At 40.1% G+C, this 18,415-nt stretch overlaps 1 protein-coding gene across 8 annotated transcripts in view; it reads right to left on the bottom strand.

The window, feature by feature from the left end:
* The window catches only part of CEP350 (centrosomal protein 350), a 177,832-nt gene that overhangs the window by 123,662 nt on the left and 35,755 nt on the right, over positions 1 to 18,415 (bottom strand). For all 8 annotated transcript variants that reach the window (XM_050962940.1, XM_050962943.1, XM_050962945.1 and 5 more), the window contains 3 exons: positions 13,736 to 14,382; positions 11,594 to 11,707; positions 1,524 to 1,637 (listed from right to left, as the gene is read on the bottom strand). In XM_050962940.1, coding sequence (XP_050818897.1) covers positions 1,524 to 1,637; positions 11,594 to 11,707; positions 13,736 to 14,382 — 875 coding nt within the window. The remainder of the gene's footprint in view (positions 1 to 1,523; positions 1,638 to 11,593; positions 11,708 to 13,735; positions 14,383 to 18,415) is intronic.

Genomic DNA, 18,415 nt, shown 5'->3' with positions numbered 1-18,415 from the left:
AGGAGTATGTTCCCTAATTGATCAGCAATGTAACAACGAAACAATGTTAAGGGGGACAACTTTAAGTGAGGAGTTACTGTATTTCAAATGTGTTTGCTCCTGTGGTAACTCTCACAAGGTAGTTTACATCTGGTCTAGCCAGCACATTGTGAATGGATTATTCAAGTTGATGGCCCATCAGTGAACTCAATGGGTCATGGAAGAAGCTTATCCCTACCCGATGAACTTTCCTCTGAATGTTCTAGCCAGAATTTGGGTAATGGCCCCTGCTATGACTCATCGAAGCATGCAAGAGCATGTGACCAGCTTATGTGACACTGGTCTCCATCTTGTGCATGTACTTTTCCACTAACTGTGCTGGAGGCTGTGTTTTGGACAATTAAGTTCCCTCCACATTGAAGCTGTAAAACAGGAAAGTGACATCATCACTTGGCCTCACTCCCCCCACAACTCAATACCTGGAAACACCTCAGGAACAAAGACTTTGACTGGGAAGCTGGTCCCAGGCTGGAAAGGAGTCCCCTCAGCCTCTGTATGGAAAATTTGTGAACTGTTTGTACCATCAGGGTGAGACACTGCTTGATTCAAATCCTGTCTAGTTTATAGAACTTAGATTGTGGTTGTTTTATTTCTTAAGTAATCTACTTTGATTTGTACACTTATTACTTATAATCACTAAAAATCTTTCTTTCTGTAGTTAATAAATCTGTTTTATGTTTATTTATTTATTTATTTACCTAGAACAGTGTAAATAACAGTTGTTTGAAGTTTAAAGGGAAATCTGCTCAGGAACAGAGGCTGGTGCACGTCCTCTCCACATGAAGGAGGGGCGAACTGGGTAAATAACTTACACTGGTCAGGCTTCTGACCACGACAAGATGGTACAGCTGTGGGTTCCTAGGCTTGGGAGCTGGGGTGGAAGTGGCTGGAGCCGGCGTATTGTTGGTCCATATGTGGATGGAAAAAGCATTCATGTAACTCACTAGGGTGTATCACTGCCTGTAAATGTTTGTGTGACTGGAGGACTGGGAGAGGTCTTCAGTTTGTGGGAGAGAGAGCCCAGGTTGGTGAGACAGAGAGCTCAGTGGTATCCTAGTTTCAGGCTGCACCCCAGAGAAGTACATCACACACACACACACATCCCGGCTCTTCCACAGAGACGAAAGATGACATAGGCAGAAGAGAAGAGTAAGGAAGTTCTGCTGTTGCTGCTGGTCTCCAGTTCTCTGGTGAATGTCCTCAGACAACCCCTGTGAAATACATATACAATCTTCTGCTGTTTCTGAGAGTTGCACACAGCAGCAGGGAAAAGGAAAATTTTGTAAACAGAAGAAAAAAAACTGGTGGGGGATACAGGGCTGATATAAAATACCAAATAACCTTTAGGATATTTTGTGCAACAGACCAGAGTTCAAGTCAACGGGGTGCCTTTAAACTACAGCTTTTTTCACCAGTTTGGGCATAACTAATCAGTGAACATACACATCTAGAAAGAAGCCTATGTCAAGAGTACTACTGTTCACCTGGTTTGGAATCTGGGCTTGATGACCTGGTTAGCTTTTGGACCTTGCGCACTGGTCTGGTTGCTTTCTTCTCCTTGCATTTCCCAAGGGGTTTCTCTTTCCCTGTTGAATCTTCTGAAAAGCAGACAGTATGTGTGAACTGTTAGTTGATACCCCATGGGAAGGAAAAATAAAACACAGAAGCTAACTTGCTTCAGCATTTACCTTGATTAAGTGGGGATTAGTCAAAGAACTGCAGCATGATCACTCCTTAGGTCATACCCACTACCTTAGAATCCAGCAGTTCCATCTGCTATAGAAAGAGCTAGGTACATAAGAAAAGTCATACTGGGTCAGACAAAATGTCCATCAAGCCCAGTATCCTGTCCTCTGACAGTGGCCAATGGCAGGTGCCCCAAAAGGAATGAACAGACAGGTTATCATCAAGCGATCCATATCCTGTCACCCAATCCATTCCTGCCCATCCTGGCTAATAGTGATTGATGGACCTATCTTCCCTGATTCTATCCAGCTCCCTTTTGAACCCCATTACAGTACTGGCCTTCACAACACCTTCTGGCAAGGAGTTCCAGAGGTTGACAGTGCGTTGTGTGAAAAAATAATTTCTGTGTTTGTTTTAAACTTACTGCCTGTTAACTTCATTTGATGGCCCCTTGTTCTTGTATTATGAGGAGGAGTAAATAACACTTCCTTATTTACTTTCGCTATACCTCTCATGATTTTAAACCTCTATCATATCCCCCTTAGTTGCCTGTTTTCCAAGCTGAAAAGTCCCAGTCTTATTAATCTCTCCTCATATGGAAGCCGTTCTATACTCCTAATCATTTTTATTGCCCTTTTCCGAACCTTTTCCAATACATCTTTTTTGAGATGAGGCAACCACATTTGCACGCAGTATTCAAGGTGTGGGCGTACCATGGATTTATATAGAGGCAATATGATATTTTCAGTCTTATTGTCTATCTCTTTCTTGATGATTCCCAACATTCTGTTCACTTTTTTGATTGCCAATGCACACTGAGTGGATGATTTCAGAGAACTATCCACAATGACTCCCAGATCTCTTTCTTGAGTGGCAACAGCTAATTTAGACCCCATCTCTGTATATATATAGTTAGGATTATGTTTTCCAATGTGCATTACTTTGCATTTATCAAGATTAAATTTCATCTGCCATTTTGTTGTTCAGTCACCCACTTTTGTGAGATCCTTTTGTAGCTCTTCGCAGTCTGCGTGGGACTTAATTATCTTGAGTAGCTTTGTATCACCTGCAAATTTTGCTAACTCACTGTTTACTCCTTTTTCCTGATTGTTTATGAATATGTTAAATAGGACTGAGCCCAATACAAATCCCTGGGGGACACCACTATTTACCTCTTTCCATTCTGAAAACTGACCATTTATTCCTACCCTTTGTTTCCTATCTTTTAACCAGTTACCAAGCCATGAGAGAACCTTCCCTCTTATCCCATGACTGCTTATTTTGCTTAAGAGCTTTGGTGAGGGACCTTGTCAAAGGCTTTCTGAAAATCTAAATACACTATATCCACTGGATCTCCTTTGTCCTCATGCTTGTTGATCCCCTGAAAGAAATCTAATAGATTGGTGAAGCATGATTTCCCTTTACACAAACCATGTTGACTATTTCCCAACAAATTACGTTCATCTATGCGTCTGACAATTTTGTTCTTTACTATAGTTTCAACCAATTTGCCCAGTACTGAAGTTATCGGCCTGTAGTTGCCAGGGTCACCTCTGGAGCCCTTTTTAAAAATTGGCATTGCAATTAGCTATCCTCCAGTCACTTGGTACAGAAGCTGATTTAAATTATAGGTTACAGATGACAGTTAGTAGTCCTGCAATTTCACATCCGAGTTCCTTCAGAACTCTTGAGTGAATACCATCAGATCCTGGAGACTTATTACTGTTTAGTTGATCAATTTGTTCCAAAACCTCCTCTAATGACACCTCAATTTGGGACAGTTCCTCAGATCTGTCACCCAAAAAGAATGGCTCAGGTTTGAGAATCTCCCTCACATCTTCAACAGTGAAGGCCGATGCAAAGAATTCATTTAGTTTCTCCGCAATGGCCTGATCTTTGAGTGTTCCTTTAGCATCTCGATTGTCCAGTGGCCCCAGTGGTTGTTTCTGCTTCTGATGTATTTAAAAACATGTTTTGCTATCACTTTTGGAATCTTTGGCTAGCCTTTATTCAAATCCTTTTTTTGGTCTTTCTAATTATATTTTTATACTTCATCTTCAAGAGTTTATGCTCTTTTCTATTTTCCTCATTAGGATTTATCTTCCACTTTTTAAAGGATGCCTTTTTATCTCTCATTGCTTCTTTTACTTTGCTGTTTAACCACAGTGGCTCTTTTTTGGTTCTTTTACTACGTTTTTTTAAATTGGTCTATACATTTAAGTTGAGCCTCTATTATGGTGTCTTTAAAAAGTTTTCACACAGCTTGCAGGGATTTTACTTTTGGTACTGTAAATTTTAATTTCTGTTTCACTAACCTCCTCATTTTTGTGTAGTTCCCCTTTCTGAAATTAAATGCTACAGTGTTGAGGAGCTGTGGAGTTTTCCCCACCACAGGGATGTTAAATTTAATTATATTATGGTCACTATTACCAAGCGGTCCAGCTATATTCACCTCTTGGACCTGATTCTGTGCTCCATTTAGGATTAAATCAAGAATTGCTTCTCCTCTTGTGGGTTCCAGGACTAGCTGCTCCAAGAAGCAGTCATTTAAGATGTCAAGAAACTTTATCTCAGCATCCCTTCCTGAGGTGATATGTACCCAGTCAATATGGGGATTGTTGAAATTCCCCATTATTATTATTGAGTTTTTTATTTTAACAGGCTCTCTAATCTTCCTGAGCATTTCAGAGTCACTAACACCATCCTGGTCAGGTGGCCTGTAATATAGCCCTATTGCTATATTCTTATTTTTCAGGCATGGAATTACTATCCACAGAGATTCTATAGTACAATTTAGTTCATCTAAGACTTTTACTTCATATGATTCTATGCTTTCACATATAATGCCACTCTCTCACCAGCACAACCTGTTCTGTCCTCCTGATATATTTTGTACCCTGGTATTACTGTGTCCCATTGATTATCCTCATTCCATCAGGTTTCTGTGATGCCTATTATATCAATATCCTCATTTAATACTAGGCACTCGAGTTCACCCATCCTATTATTTAGATTTCTAGCACTGGTATATAAGCATTTTAAAAACTTGTCATTTTTTTGCATGATGTAATTGAATGGGACTTTTTTCATTTGACTGTTTCTCATCAGATCCTCCCTGTATTTTATCATTTTCCATCCTCTCCTCCTTATTAGGACATAGGGAATCTCCGTTTATAGATCCTCCCAAAAGGGATGTCCAAACCACATGCTCCTATGCACCTGTCAGCTTTCCCCCAATCCTTTAGTTTAAAAAAACTGTTCTATTACCTTTTTAATTTTAAGCACAAGCAAACTGGTTCCATTTTGGTTTAGGTGGAGCCCATCCTTCCTGTATAGGCTCACCCTTTCCCAAAAGCTTCCCCAGTTCCTAATAAATCTAAACCCCTCCTCTCTACACCATCATCTCATCCACACATTGAGAGCCTGCAGTTCTGCCTGTCTAACCGACCCTGTGCGTGGAACTGGAAGCATTTCAAAGAATGCTACCATGGAGGTCCTGGACTTCAATCTCTTATCTAGCAGCCTAAATTTGGCCTCCAGGATCTCTCTCCTATCCTTCTCCATGTCGCTGGTACCTACATGTACCACGCTCACCAGTAGGTAGAATTCTACTGCTACTCCAAGGCCCACGGGTTAGACTCCACAATGCATTGCTTAGGCTTACCCTTATAGCTTTGCCCAAACACACTAAGAATGAACATTTTGCCTCAAACACTGTCTATATAAATACTAGAAAACTGCAAAGTCATAAGTATGCACAGATAACAGCCGTAACAGATAGTTAGGAAGTTCACTTTGGGATTTAGAAGTCATGTTAATAGTTTGGCATATCTGAGCTAATGTTGCTTTTTTATTCTACTGAAGGACAAATTAAGTTTTACAAAGTACATATTAATGCTCCACCTGAATGGGCTTCGTCTAGCTCCTTCATTGTTGAATACATGACCTCTAACTTTACATTATACATGCTAGCACATTTAATCCTTGGCTCCCAACCAAACCATCAGAATGTGACAGACTAAATAACGGAGAATTGCACTTTCTGCAACTGTGCCTGCAGAATTTGCCACAGAATACATCAACTGGGTATGTCTACACTGCAATTAAACACCCACTGCTGGCCTGTGTCAGTTGACTCTGGCTCACGGGGCAAACCTCTACACCACAATTTTACAGGCCTGCAGCCTGAGCCTGAGTCAGTTGACCCAGGCCAGCCATGGGTGTTTGTTTGCGGTGTAGACATATTCACTGATTCAAAATTTTTCTGCATCATTTAAGCTTTCATTAAAAAAAAAGACTGAAGCCTTAGCCCTTATGGCTGCAAAGAAAGCATTCAAAAAGTGAGCCAAATGCAAGTCAGTGCATTGTTACCAATGGACTTGTGTAGACTAAGATAAATACGGTATTTTAAAATGCATTTAGCTAAAGTGTTTTAACACATTGTTTTAAACTCTAGGGTAGACAGGACAAGATTTATTTTAACATGTGTTTAGCTGATAGAGATGAACCCAAGGGTGGGATTCAGAATCAACATACCCACTGAGTAGGATACATGTAGCCACTATCACAATTAAAAAAACAAGTCATGAGATTCTATATTAGACGTATTAATTTTCATAATTAAAGAAAAACCTCAATCACTAAGATATGTTCTTGAAGGTGCTGCAGACTTTTCAGGTATGCTGCTAATTTCAGTACCAGATTGGAAAAGAATATAGGTTCAGCTGTCCATACAGTACATGGTGAATATATCTATGTTAGATTTTCTGTCCATGTGTTCACTTTTAATAGAACAACCTCGATATATATTTACAGTATGTACTTTGTATGACTATAGATTGGTTACTTAGAATCAGCTATTTGATATGATCTTTTCAAATGAAGGAGATCATTCCAGACAGCTGGTGTACACATGGCATCAAGAGCGGCATATGGCCAAACTTGCATACAACTCATTCCTCTTATTGAAATGTGTCCCCTGGAAAACGTGAGAAATGGACTAGATGTTTATTTAATTCGGACAACTCTGTTTATATAAAACTTTTAAAGAAAAACTGGATTTCTAGAAAAAAAAGAAGGTAAGTTAAACATAATAAGATAGCTATAAACATTAGAGTAATCCAGGGGCGGGAAAACTTTTTGGCCTCAGGGCCAGGTTTCAGAAATTGTATGGAGGGCCAGTTAGGGGAGGGGGTCGTGGCCCAGCCCCCACCCTCTATCCGCTGTCCCATCCAACCCCTCCTCTTATTCCTGACTGCCCCCACCCAGATCTCTGCCCCCATTCAACACCCCCTGTTCTCCACCCTCTGATTGCTCTGACTCCTATACAAACTCCTGCCCCTGACCAACCCCCCAAACTCCCCTGCCCCTTATCCAACCCCCCAGCTTCCTGCCCCCTTACCGCACTGCCTGGAACACCGGTGGCTGGCGGTGCTACAGCCGTGCCACCTGGCTGGAGCCTGCCACGACATCGCCGCTGGGCTCTGCAGCTGCGCTGCCCCAGGAGTTCGCAGCCCCGCCAGCCAGAACATTGCACCAGCGGCGGAGCAAGCTGAGGCTGCGGGGGAGGGGAAGCAGCAGGGGAGTGGCCGGAGGTAGTCTCCCAGGCCAGGAGCTCAGGGGCCGAGCTGAAGGGTCCCGTGGACTGGATGTGGCTTGTGGGCCATAGTTTGCCCACCTCTGGAGTAATCTGAATAAAAACCCTAAGCAAAAACAGGGGTAGTCTATTTTTTGTCAAGGTCCAAATTTCTTGGTCAAGGTATAGTCATGGTCCAGACTCTAGAGAAGTAAGTAAGTAAATAAAAATATTTCAGGATCCATTCAAAAGAGTCTGGTGGTCTGGATTTGGTCCGCAGTCCACCATTGACTACCCCGGGTTAGAACTTCAGCAAAGGAAGCAAAATTGCTTTAAGACAACTCTGTGGCTCCCCAGTCATGGTACTAGTCAAGAGCAGGTCCAGTCCCTGATGAAATTCTGAACCACTTCAGGCCAGTTCTAAATTGCACCCAGCTTCCCAAAGCCCTTTGAGGCAATTCCAGCAGCAAAGGATCACTGTCAGAACTGTGACCCAAGCCATAATTCCTTCACCAAGGGCCATAAGAAGGGTGGGTCTAACTCTAAATGGGGATCATCACTACTCTAGAAAAATCACCAGCAGACTGATCTGCCAGGTTTACAGCTGCTTTGAACTGACAGAGTGTCACAAGTAGCCAGAAAGGCACCAAAGATTTAGAACTTCATGAATCCATAAAATACAACCTGTAAGTCAGAAGGAGAAGTTTAAGTCTACAGAAAGGTAAAAGAAATAGGTTTGGTTGCTCAAGATAAATCTTTTAAGTGGTATCAATGTAGTGTAGGTGACAGAGCCAGAAATCTGAAGATTATATTACCATGCATACATTTTGAATTGTTTGTATGCTATTTAGCATGTGTCTGATTCTGCTGGCAGAATGACAACACGCACCTTGCAAGTTGGTCTCACAAAAAGTTAGAAAAACCTCACAACATTATCATCATCTGGGGAGAACAGTCATCTGCTGTGGGATATTGTGAAGGTACATCTAATGGACATTTCCAAAACTCTAGGATAACAAATGTGAATTTGAGTGGAAAGGTCAACAGCAGATAGATAACACATAGCTAAGGAGGATTCCACAAGATTTTAACAGAGAGCTGGGAAAAGCTAAATTTTGCTTATAGTTCTCAAAGTGAGCCCCAACTGACTTTGTGAAGAGTTTAGATTGTTTTCTTGTGCTGATTTTTAAATACAGAGAAAAAATAATTACATTAAATCATTTTGAAATTAATTAAAGAATAGGTTTAATGACAAAAGAACTTTGAATTTTTAGAAACTAAACAGTCTCTCACAGGCAAAATGGATCTTTAATACTTATATAACAAAGCCATAAAAGTCCAGAGAGTTTGTGCAGAATTCTCCAGTTATTTTTTGTTGGGAGATGTTTGCAGGATAATTTATGTGATCTCAGCATATTTTTAAAACAGCAAGGCACCGCAAAAAAAACCAAAGACAATATTTCTAGATCTACTCTCAATAATGTCAATAACCCCATGTCAGAACCACAACTTACAATATTCTTATACTATGAAATCCCAAATTTTACTGGAAGAGAATGCATAGGAAGAGTGTGTGCATGCGCGTGTATGTGTGTGCGTCTGGAGGGGAGGGTGTTAGAAAATGACTTGTATAGGCTTAACATTTTGGAGCTTAGGGAAGGACTGTACTTAAAATGACCATTTCTGAACAGAGATGGCATCTACTAGGACATGTGTTGAATCCTACCCTGGGTTAAAATCTTGAAATATTTTAAGTGGGTGAAAGATGTAAACAATCTTTTTGACGAGTAAAAGTGACAAAAATATTTCAAAAAGCACATAATTCAATAAAGTTATTCAAATGCAAATTAAACTTGTTTGAACTAAAAACACCACTTAAATTAGGAGCCTTCGAGGCTCCTGGTGAAGTTACAAATATGGCAGAACATACATATGTGGACCATTGAAAGCTTGTTTTGACTGGGTAATTTTGATAAAAATAGATTGTTGTTCTTTCTGGACATTTTTGTGAGGATCACTTGTCAACTTCTTCAACTTGGCAGCAAGTTCTGAGTGAGTAGGAAGACGGATCACAACCACCATTACTTCAGCCAGCATCATTAACACTGGGGCCCAAAGATTTACTATTACACAATTGGTCCTTTTCCTTTGCCTGAAATATGTTCTGCCCAGATAAGTACAGGTATTCGGGCAACATTTATCTTTGATATGATCCAAGCAACTCCGGAGATGAAAGCGTAAGATCCTCATTACGCCCTCTTAGTGTGTCAATTTCCATAGTCACTTTATTACTCTCATCTCTTCTTCTTCCCTGGCTTAGTGAATCAGAAGCTATTTAACAGTATAATTTTGATGTAGCCAGTCTGACAAACTAAAAAGTAGCCTTATCTCAGTAAAAATATTCTACAGACTTGCCAGAGGAAAGTGAGGACAATTAACAGCAGCCAAACATTTTCCAGAGCCAGGATGAGTGAAGCCAAGGACTTGGAGTGGCTAAATGGGCATGTGCTATACTTGTGGTCTTTCAGCAACTGAACTGTAAGCAAAGCCAGGCTACATTTTAGCATCTTTGGTTACTATTTTCTTTTTGTCCTTTGTATGCATTTGTCTTAAGAAACAGCATTTGCCTTAACAAAACCTGAGTACTAGCACTAAAATTGATCCCCTGTCACAAAGACATTTAATGCTATTTAAAAGACTATCAAGCAAAGTTTTGTTCTCTATACAAACAGAGGGAACAAAGGATATTACCGATAACAATTCACTTGCATTGAGTTTTGAACATTTTCTTTGTTTCCCTCCCCCACTCCCTTTTTGTGTGTGTATTTATTAAACATTTAAAGAAAAAAGTTCATTTGGTAGTGTAAAATAAGCAAAGCCAAGCCCTTGTGAAAAACTCAAAACCCTGAAATCAAATTATTGTTAACAAAGTAGCAGTAAAGAAACAAAAAGTAAAATTATAAAATCCCCAAGATCCTATCCAATCCTCACAACAGACAAAAACGATGTAGGAGTGCTGTAAGGGAAAAAAAAATCATAGCACATCATGACAATGTTTTTTTCATTTCCTGCTAGTTCACCCTTTTTGTCTCCCTTCTTTAGAGAAGAGTTACATAGCAACGTGATTGTGGGAAGAGTTATCCTGGCACCCTCCTTACTGGAAAAACTTTTCCACTCCTCCTCCTCTTTTGAAAGTTGGATACACCTGAATCTTCTGTTTCCCTTGAGCTGAGGGAGAATACCTGGTTTGATTTAATTTACTCCTTATAAGAGAAACTAGGATAAGAGTTGTCAAGACAACAAAAGTCCCTTTTTGGGTCCTGAAGTATCCGTACTGTCCAGTGATCTTTTGATTAGCATATGACAAGACTTTCCACTCCTGACAATTTAGGAGAAGTTAAGCTACCTCATAGAGGAACACACTACAACACAAAACATCTCCACAACTAATTTTGGGAGTGGGTAATTTAGTAAAAAGGAGTGTTGAAGGGGCAGAATTAAAGATGCGCCACATAGTGGTAGTAGTTGTGGTAACTGAAAGGTGTGCATTTGTTAGAACTGTCTGCATTTTTTCAAATGAAAAATTTTACCCCAAAAAAGTGGGGTCTCATCAAAAACAATTTTATTGTGGGAAAAGATCTGATTAAATTTTTCAATAGGAAATTTCAAAATTAAATGAAAAATTGTTCCACTTCAGTCTGCATTTTTTATTATAATACAAAATAAAACAATCATTTGACTTATTTAAAAAAAATCCTGTGGGGGGCAAAAGTTTTTTCAACCAGTTCTAGTGCCTGTGGATGGAGTACAGCAGAGTGTCTCAAACTGGGAGCCACAGAATGTATTCTGCTGTGGGAAGCTTAAGAAAAAAAATGTACTATGCACATTTTATGCTGCCCTCTGCTTTGCCTTCAGAACTAGGAAGCCGAAGAGTGGTGGCTGCTGGCCAGGTGCCCAAAACTGCAGCATCTCACTTAAAATTTACTTTACTACATACTTAAATGGCTCTGTTTGAATCAGTGCCTTCCTATTTTTAACATTTAGCAAGACTTGCATGTTGATTTTTTTTATTGGTGTATTTACTTGTGTGGCAGGGGGGCATAAACTACTATAGACGCAAAGAATGGTGTGATCAAATACATTTAAGAAACACTGAAATCCAGGCTATGCACTATTAGGTAGCTCTACTTTTCATTTCCCATGCGTTTGTGTCAGTTAAGTTGTGTGTGTAGCATACCTAGATGCTTCTCAAAGAAGCCTGTGTGTATTAATAAGCTTAGATCTGCTTCTCACCTGTTAATTGGAGTGCTATATCTCGATACAACTCCCTACTGATGTTTTGAAATTCCTCTTCATGCCACACCTTTCCATCAGGAGTGCGAATCTTTATCTCAGCAGGATTGAAACCTATGATAAACAGAGTTTTATCTAGATTTTGCAGAATACTTTAAAAACCTTGAGAAAAAAATTGTGCTATTACGCCTTGTCTACACTACATGGTTTTGTTGACAAAACAGTGGAGATGTACACACTGAAATGCTCTTCTCACTGATGTAACTCCCCTGCTATGCCAACATAATAAAATCACCTCACTGAGAGGTATAGAGCTTATGTTGGTGTAATTAGGTCTAGTAGACACTGCGTTCCTTACATCAGATTTTGGCTGTCATTCTTGTCAGTTTCACAGCTCCAAACTGACAAGAAAACGAACTCCCAGCTCCCAAGAGGGCTGCGGCCCGGTCTCTGCTTCAAGCCGGGGTGCCACCCAGGCTCCCAGCTTGGACTGCCACCCGGGCTCCCAACTCCCCAGTGGGAGCCCTACCACCTCCCAGGGTCCTGGCTTCCCGCTGGGAATGCAGCAGCTGACCAGACTCTGAGTGCAGATCTCCCTGATGGAGGCAAGGTGCTCCAGGCAGCTGCCCCACCACTCCAAGGTGGGAGCGGGAAGGCAAGAAGCCCCGTGGAGCAGCTGGGCTCCTGGTGGGGAGCTACATGGAGCTAAGAGCCCTGGCTCTCAGTCCCCGACACTGCCCCTCATCAGACGGTGGAAGCACTCCTTGTGAGGGCACACACCACAGACACAAAGAGGGTAGTGTGGACACCAGCCACTGCAGTAATTAATGCAGTGGCTGTACATCGACCTAACACAGGTTGACTTATCTTTGTAATAGAGACATATCTTTTATATGGTGCTTAAGGCTGTTTTCAGTTGCCAAGGTATATTACATTAGGAGAAAGTACTACACTGCAAACAGTTGACAAGCACCAGGTTAACAAGGAACATTACCAAAAGTACAGATAAGGCCTGATTTTCCAAGTCTTATCAGAAATTCATACCTATTCCATATCTCACATTTAGAGAATAAAAGACCAGGATTCATCTTTAGAGATTTCAGAGAAGTGTGTAAACCAACCAAGACATTAGATTTCAAAAGAAGTTACTGTGCATAAAGAGGGGCCTAGGCACCCTTAATCTTTGGAGTGGATTCCACATGTATTTATAGGCAGACCCACTCTCTATTCACTCACAAAAATATCACTGAGTTTGGGGGAAAGCCGGATCCTAATTTCACAGAAAGGGCCCATTTCTAGCGCATGTGCAACAAACAATTTAAAAAAGGTTCCATTAAAACAGCTCTTGTGCTCAAGACTGTATTTCCGTTATAGTCAGCAACAGCTTTTAAAAAAACAAAAAACCTAACTCACTCAATGAGTGAACAATACTTTTAAACAGTATATAAGAATATAATACGGTCATATAATCTAAAGAGGCCCCATATTGGATAACCTGAACTCTGAAGGATGTTTTGGTTAAAGTCAGTAATTGTACCTTTTGAGGTTTCTGCATTTTTCTCTTTGTAAAAAAGTCTAAATTTTATTAAGAAACTATGTTAGAACACCACCACTGCCATTCTAGACTCTCAGAAATTATGGGAGCCTGAAGTTAGGACAAATACTTGGTCTTAATTCTTTGTGTTCATGCTGAAATACAAAGTGAAAAGCTTAACCTTGCACTTCCTGGCTTTTGCTTCAAACCTTTAAACAGTTTTAAATGCAACTGGTGTTTAACATACCTTTGACAAAGTGATTAGAAGAAAAAAATTTTCAGCATATATAAATTACCAAATCCTGCACAGGACTACATGAAAATGCATCTAGTATACAGATAACCTAAGAGAGTAATGAGATGGCATGCTCTAATTTTCTATTTTGACTGGGGAGAAGGTGCAGGAGGAATTGTAAATGATGTAAAATATACTGAAGGTGTACATTTAGATGGCATAATTTCTTGCCTGTGGTCATATTTAAATAATTTCTACCCAGACAGACAGAAGTCACAAGCCAATTCCCATATTTTGACACGCTACACAAACTCTGCTTTCTCTCTCTCTCCCCCCCTACATGTAAATAACATGAGATAGAGGGTCTACATACCTTTATATGTTGGAGCAGGGGGTGCAACTGCCACTTTTCTGACTTTTGGCGTCACTGTGTTCTCCACATTTGTTACCACTACAGGCTGCTCGGCATATCCCAGAAGTTGTCCCTTGCTGCCTAATTCTTCCGAATGCTCCCATTGTTTCCTAATCCGCTCCTTCAGCTTCTCCAATTTAGCATCATGCAATTTAGAGTCATGCTGCCTCCGTTTTAAGATTTCCAGCCTGTGGGCACTAGAAGTACTAGTAGAGGAAGGAGAAGATTCTGCCAGCCTTATCCCTTTCAATTCCACATCCTGGGCTGTGCTACTCAAAGGAGTTTTAGTGCTGCTCTCATCTCTTCTGGATCCATTAGTCTTTTCCTCCTCTGATCTTGTAGGGGTTAAAGTTTTAAAAACAGATTCAATGTTCTGCAAAGCATCAATTGCTGGTCGGTCATTCAAATACCTAACAACTGTGTCATCTGCAGCAGAAGAATGTGGGCTTTCAAAATTTCTGTTATGTAAGTCACTTTCATTCCTGTCATATATCATACAGCTCATTCCTTCAGTCTTGTCCTGTGCTTCATTACGGTCTAAACCAGACAGCAAACATTTTGCCTCCAATTGACTAGCACTTTGATAAGATGGTGCACCATAAGTCTCCCTACCACAAAAGAAAGTCAACATTAGAAACACAACAGTAAATTCACCACAAACTAGGTTTGAATTAACTCTGTAGTCATCATCACCTACATGAAGTATACAGTATGAACGCCTGTGAGTTTCTTAAATCAGAGAGAATGTTATTCACTGTATAAAAATCTACCAATTTTAACATTTGTGATGTTCGCTTATGCTGCCTAAACTATAATGGTCAGCATAATAATGGTTTCAACATCTGCTGAGATAAACTAACTTTTACACACACCAGAAAACCTCTGAAGAGTATAGATTTCTAGATGCCAATCTGCAACACCTATTAGATGACTCATGGAAACAATTACTTTGTTTATTACAATGGGCACTTAATGTTACCTAATATAATGAAAGTTGCAAAAGTTTATATTATGATCCTATTTTTATACGCTCACTACTTTTCGAATGTTTCCCTACTTCAGCTGAAATTTTCTATACTTGGTTGCTGCCTTGAAAGTGATTCCTTCCCATCCCCTGGAAAGTTTGAGCAAAATCCCTTCAGTAGCTTAGGTTTAACAAGAGTGAAAAAAATGTGTGCACAGTTCCTTAAGTTAGCACTTCTTAGTTCAGAAAATGTATAGTAGACAATGAAGCTTCTAAGTTGCAGAAAAAGGAACTTGCATCTGACGTGTGCACAGCATAGAAAAACTGATGAGAAAGGAACTTACCGATCTTTCAGACAGAATTGGGGGTAGAGCAGTGAACTTAACAAGGTTCACTAATAGAGGTGATCAGCTCAGCAAGCTAATTACCTCCCAGTATCTTCCTTCCCAACAGTTCTCTCCCTTTTAAAAACCCAACAACTGTTAATGGGATGTTAACAGTTTGCAAGTAACATGCAATCAGAAGCAAGAAAATGCCAAAAGATAAGGCTGTTTCAGAAGCTGACTGACAAAATTTCTTTTATGCCGTATTTTAATGCAAATGTGCAGAATCAGAGTTTGTAACATCTACTGATTCAGGTATGCATAGGTTTTGGCCAAACAAATGAACTGAGTGGGCAAAGCAGTTTTCAGCAGCTTTCCTTGAAGAGAACGAGGGGGACTGGGAACAGAGTGGCCCAAACACTACAGCACATTTTACGGAAAGAAGGAATTATAACAGCTAGATCTGCTACATTTTTATAGGAGGGTGGAAGAGTGAGAAGTAGAGTGGACCACAGCTTCTGTTGCCTTAAAAAAAAGGGAGGAAGAATCTAGGTATAAAAGACTCAAGTGAAAAAAGAGATCTGCACCTAGGAAGGTAGATGCCATCTCTTTGGGCAGCATACTGAGAACAGACAGCCTGGAAAGAGATGGGGTAGAAATGATTCAACCTAGAACATAAGAACGGCCGTACTGGGTCAGACCAAAGGTCTATCTAGATGAGTATCCTGTCTGCCGAGAGCGGCCAATGCCAGGTACCCCCGAGGGAGACAACTTAACAGGTAATGATCAAGTGATCTCTCTCCTGCCATCTATCTCCACCCTCTGACAAACAGAGGCTAGGGACACCATTCCCTACCCATCCTGGCTAATAGCCATTAATGGACTTAACCTCCATGAATTTATCCAGTTCTCTTTTAAACGCTGTTATAGTCCTTGCCTTCACAACCTCCTCAGGCAACGAGTTCCACAAGTTGACTGTGCACTGTGTGAAGAACTTCCTTTTATTTGTTTTAAACCTGCTGCCCATTAATTTCATTTGGTGACCCCTAGTTACTGTATTATGGGAACAAGTAAATAACTTTTCCTAATTTACTTTCTCCACATCACTCATGATTTTATATGCCTCTAATATATCCCCCCTAAGTCTCCTCTTTTCCAAGCTGAACAGGCCTAGCCTCTAATCTCTCCTCATATTGGACCTGTTCCAAACTCCTAATCATTTTAGTTGCCCTTCTCTGAACCTTTTCTAATGGCAGTATATCTTTTTTGAGATGAGATGACCACATCTGTACTCAGTATTCAAGATGTGGGCGTACCATGGATTTATATAATGGCAATAAAATACTCTCCGTCTTATTCTCTATCCCCTTTTAATGATTCTTAACATCCTGTTTGTTTTTTTGACCGCCACTGCACACTGTGTGGATGTCTTCAGAGAACTATCCACGATGACACCAAGATCTCTTTCCTGATTCATTGTAGCTAAATTAGCCCCCATCATATTGTATGTATAGTCGGGGTTATTTTTTCCAATGTGCATTACTTTACATTTATCCACATTAAATTTCATTTGCCATTTTGTTGCCCAATCACTTAGTTTTGTGAGATCTTTTTGAAGTTCTTCACAATCTGCTTTGGTCTTAACTATCTTAAGCAGTTTAGTATCATCTGCAAACTTTGCCACTTCACTTTTTACCCCTTTCTCCAGATCATTTATGAATAAGTCGAATAGGATTGGTCCTAGGACAGTCCCTTGAGGAACACCACTAGTTACCTCTGTCCATTCTGAGAATTTACCATTCCTATCCTTTGTTCCCTGTCTTTTAACCAGTTCTCAATCCACGAAAGGACCTTCCCTTCTACCCCATGACAACTTAATTTATGTAAGAGCCTTTGGTGAGGAACCTTGTCAAAGGTTTTCTGGAAATTTAAGTACACTATGTTCACTGGATCCCCCTTGTCCACGTTTGTTGACCCCTTCAAATAACTCTAATAGATTAGTAAGACATGATTTCCCTTTACAGAAACCATGTTGACCTTTGCTCAACAATTTATGTTCTTCTATGTGTCTGACAATTTTATTGTTTACTATTGTTTCAACTAATTTGCCTGGCACTGACATTAGACTTACTGGTCTGTAATTGACAGGATCACCTCTAGAACCCCTTTTAAATATTGCTGTTACATTAGCTATCTTCCAGTCACTGGGTACAGAATCCGATTTAAAGGACAGGTCACAAACCATAGTTAATAGTTCCGCAACTTCACATTTGAGCTCTTTCAGAACTCTTGGGTGAATGCCATCTGGTCCCCGTGATTTGTTACTGTTAAATTTATCAATCAATTCCAAAATCTCCTCTAGTGACACTTCAATCTGTGACAATTCCTCAGATCTGTCACCTACAAAAGCCGGCTCAGGTTTGGGAATCTCCCTAACATCCTCAGCCTTGAAGACTGAAGCAAAGAATCCATTTAGTTTTTCCGCAATGATTTTATCGTCTTTAAGAGCTCCTTTTGTATCTCCATTGTCCAGGGGCCCCACTGGTTGTTTAGCAAGCTTCCTGCTTCTGATGTACTCAAAAAACATTTTGTTATTACCTTTTGAAGTTTTGGCTAGCCGTTCTTCAAACTCCTCTTTGGCTTTTCTTATTACATTTTTACACTTAATTTGGCAGTGTTTATGCTTCTTTCTATTTACCTCACTAGGATTTAACTTTTTAAAAGATGCCTTCTTATCTCTCACTGCTTTTTACATGGTTGTTAAGCCACGGTGGCTCTTCTTTAGTTCTTTTACTGTGTTTTTTAATTTGGGTTATACATTTAAGTTGGGCGTCTATTATGGTGTCTTTGAAAAGCAGCCATGCAGCTTGCAGAGATTTCACTTTAGTCACTGTACCTTTTAATTTCTGTTTAATAAATCCCCACATTTTTTGCATAGTTCCCCTTTTGACATTAAATGTCACAGTGTTGGGCTGTTGAGATGTTCTTCCCACCATAGGGATGTTAAATGTTGTTATATTATGGTCACTATTTCCAAGTGGTCCTGTTATAGTTACCTGTTAGACCAGCTCCTGCGCTCCACTCAGGACTAAATCAAGAGTTGCCTCTCCCCTTGTGGGTTCCTGTACCAGCTGCTCCAAGAAGCAGTCATTTAAAATATTGAGAAATTTTGTCTCTGCATTTCATCCTGAAGTGACATGTTCCCAGTCAATACGGGGATAATTGAAATCCCCCACTATTATTGAGTTCTTAATTTTCATATCTTCTTTAATCTCCCTTAGCATTTTGTCACTATCACTGTTCCCTGGTCAGGTGGTCAATAATAGATCCCTAATGTTATATTCTTATCAGAGC

The sequence above is a fragment of the Gopherus flavomarginatus genome, chromosome 7, assembly GCF_025201925.1.
Source record: "Gopherus flavomarginatus isolate rGopFla2 chromosome 7, rGopFla2.mat.asm, whole genome shotgun sequence".
Classification (NCBI taxonomy): domain Eukaryota; kingdom Metazoa; phylum Chordata; order Testudines; family Testudinidae; genus Gopherus; species Gopherus flavomarginatus.
Note: the sequence above shows the minus strand (reverse complement) of the source record. Positions and strands in the feature narration are given on the sequence as shown.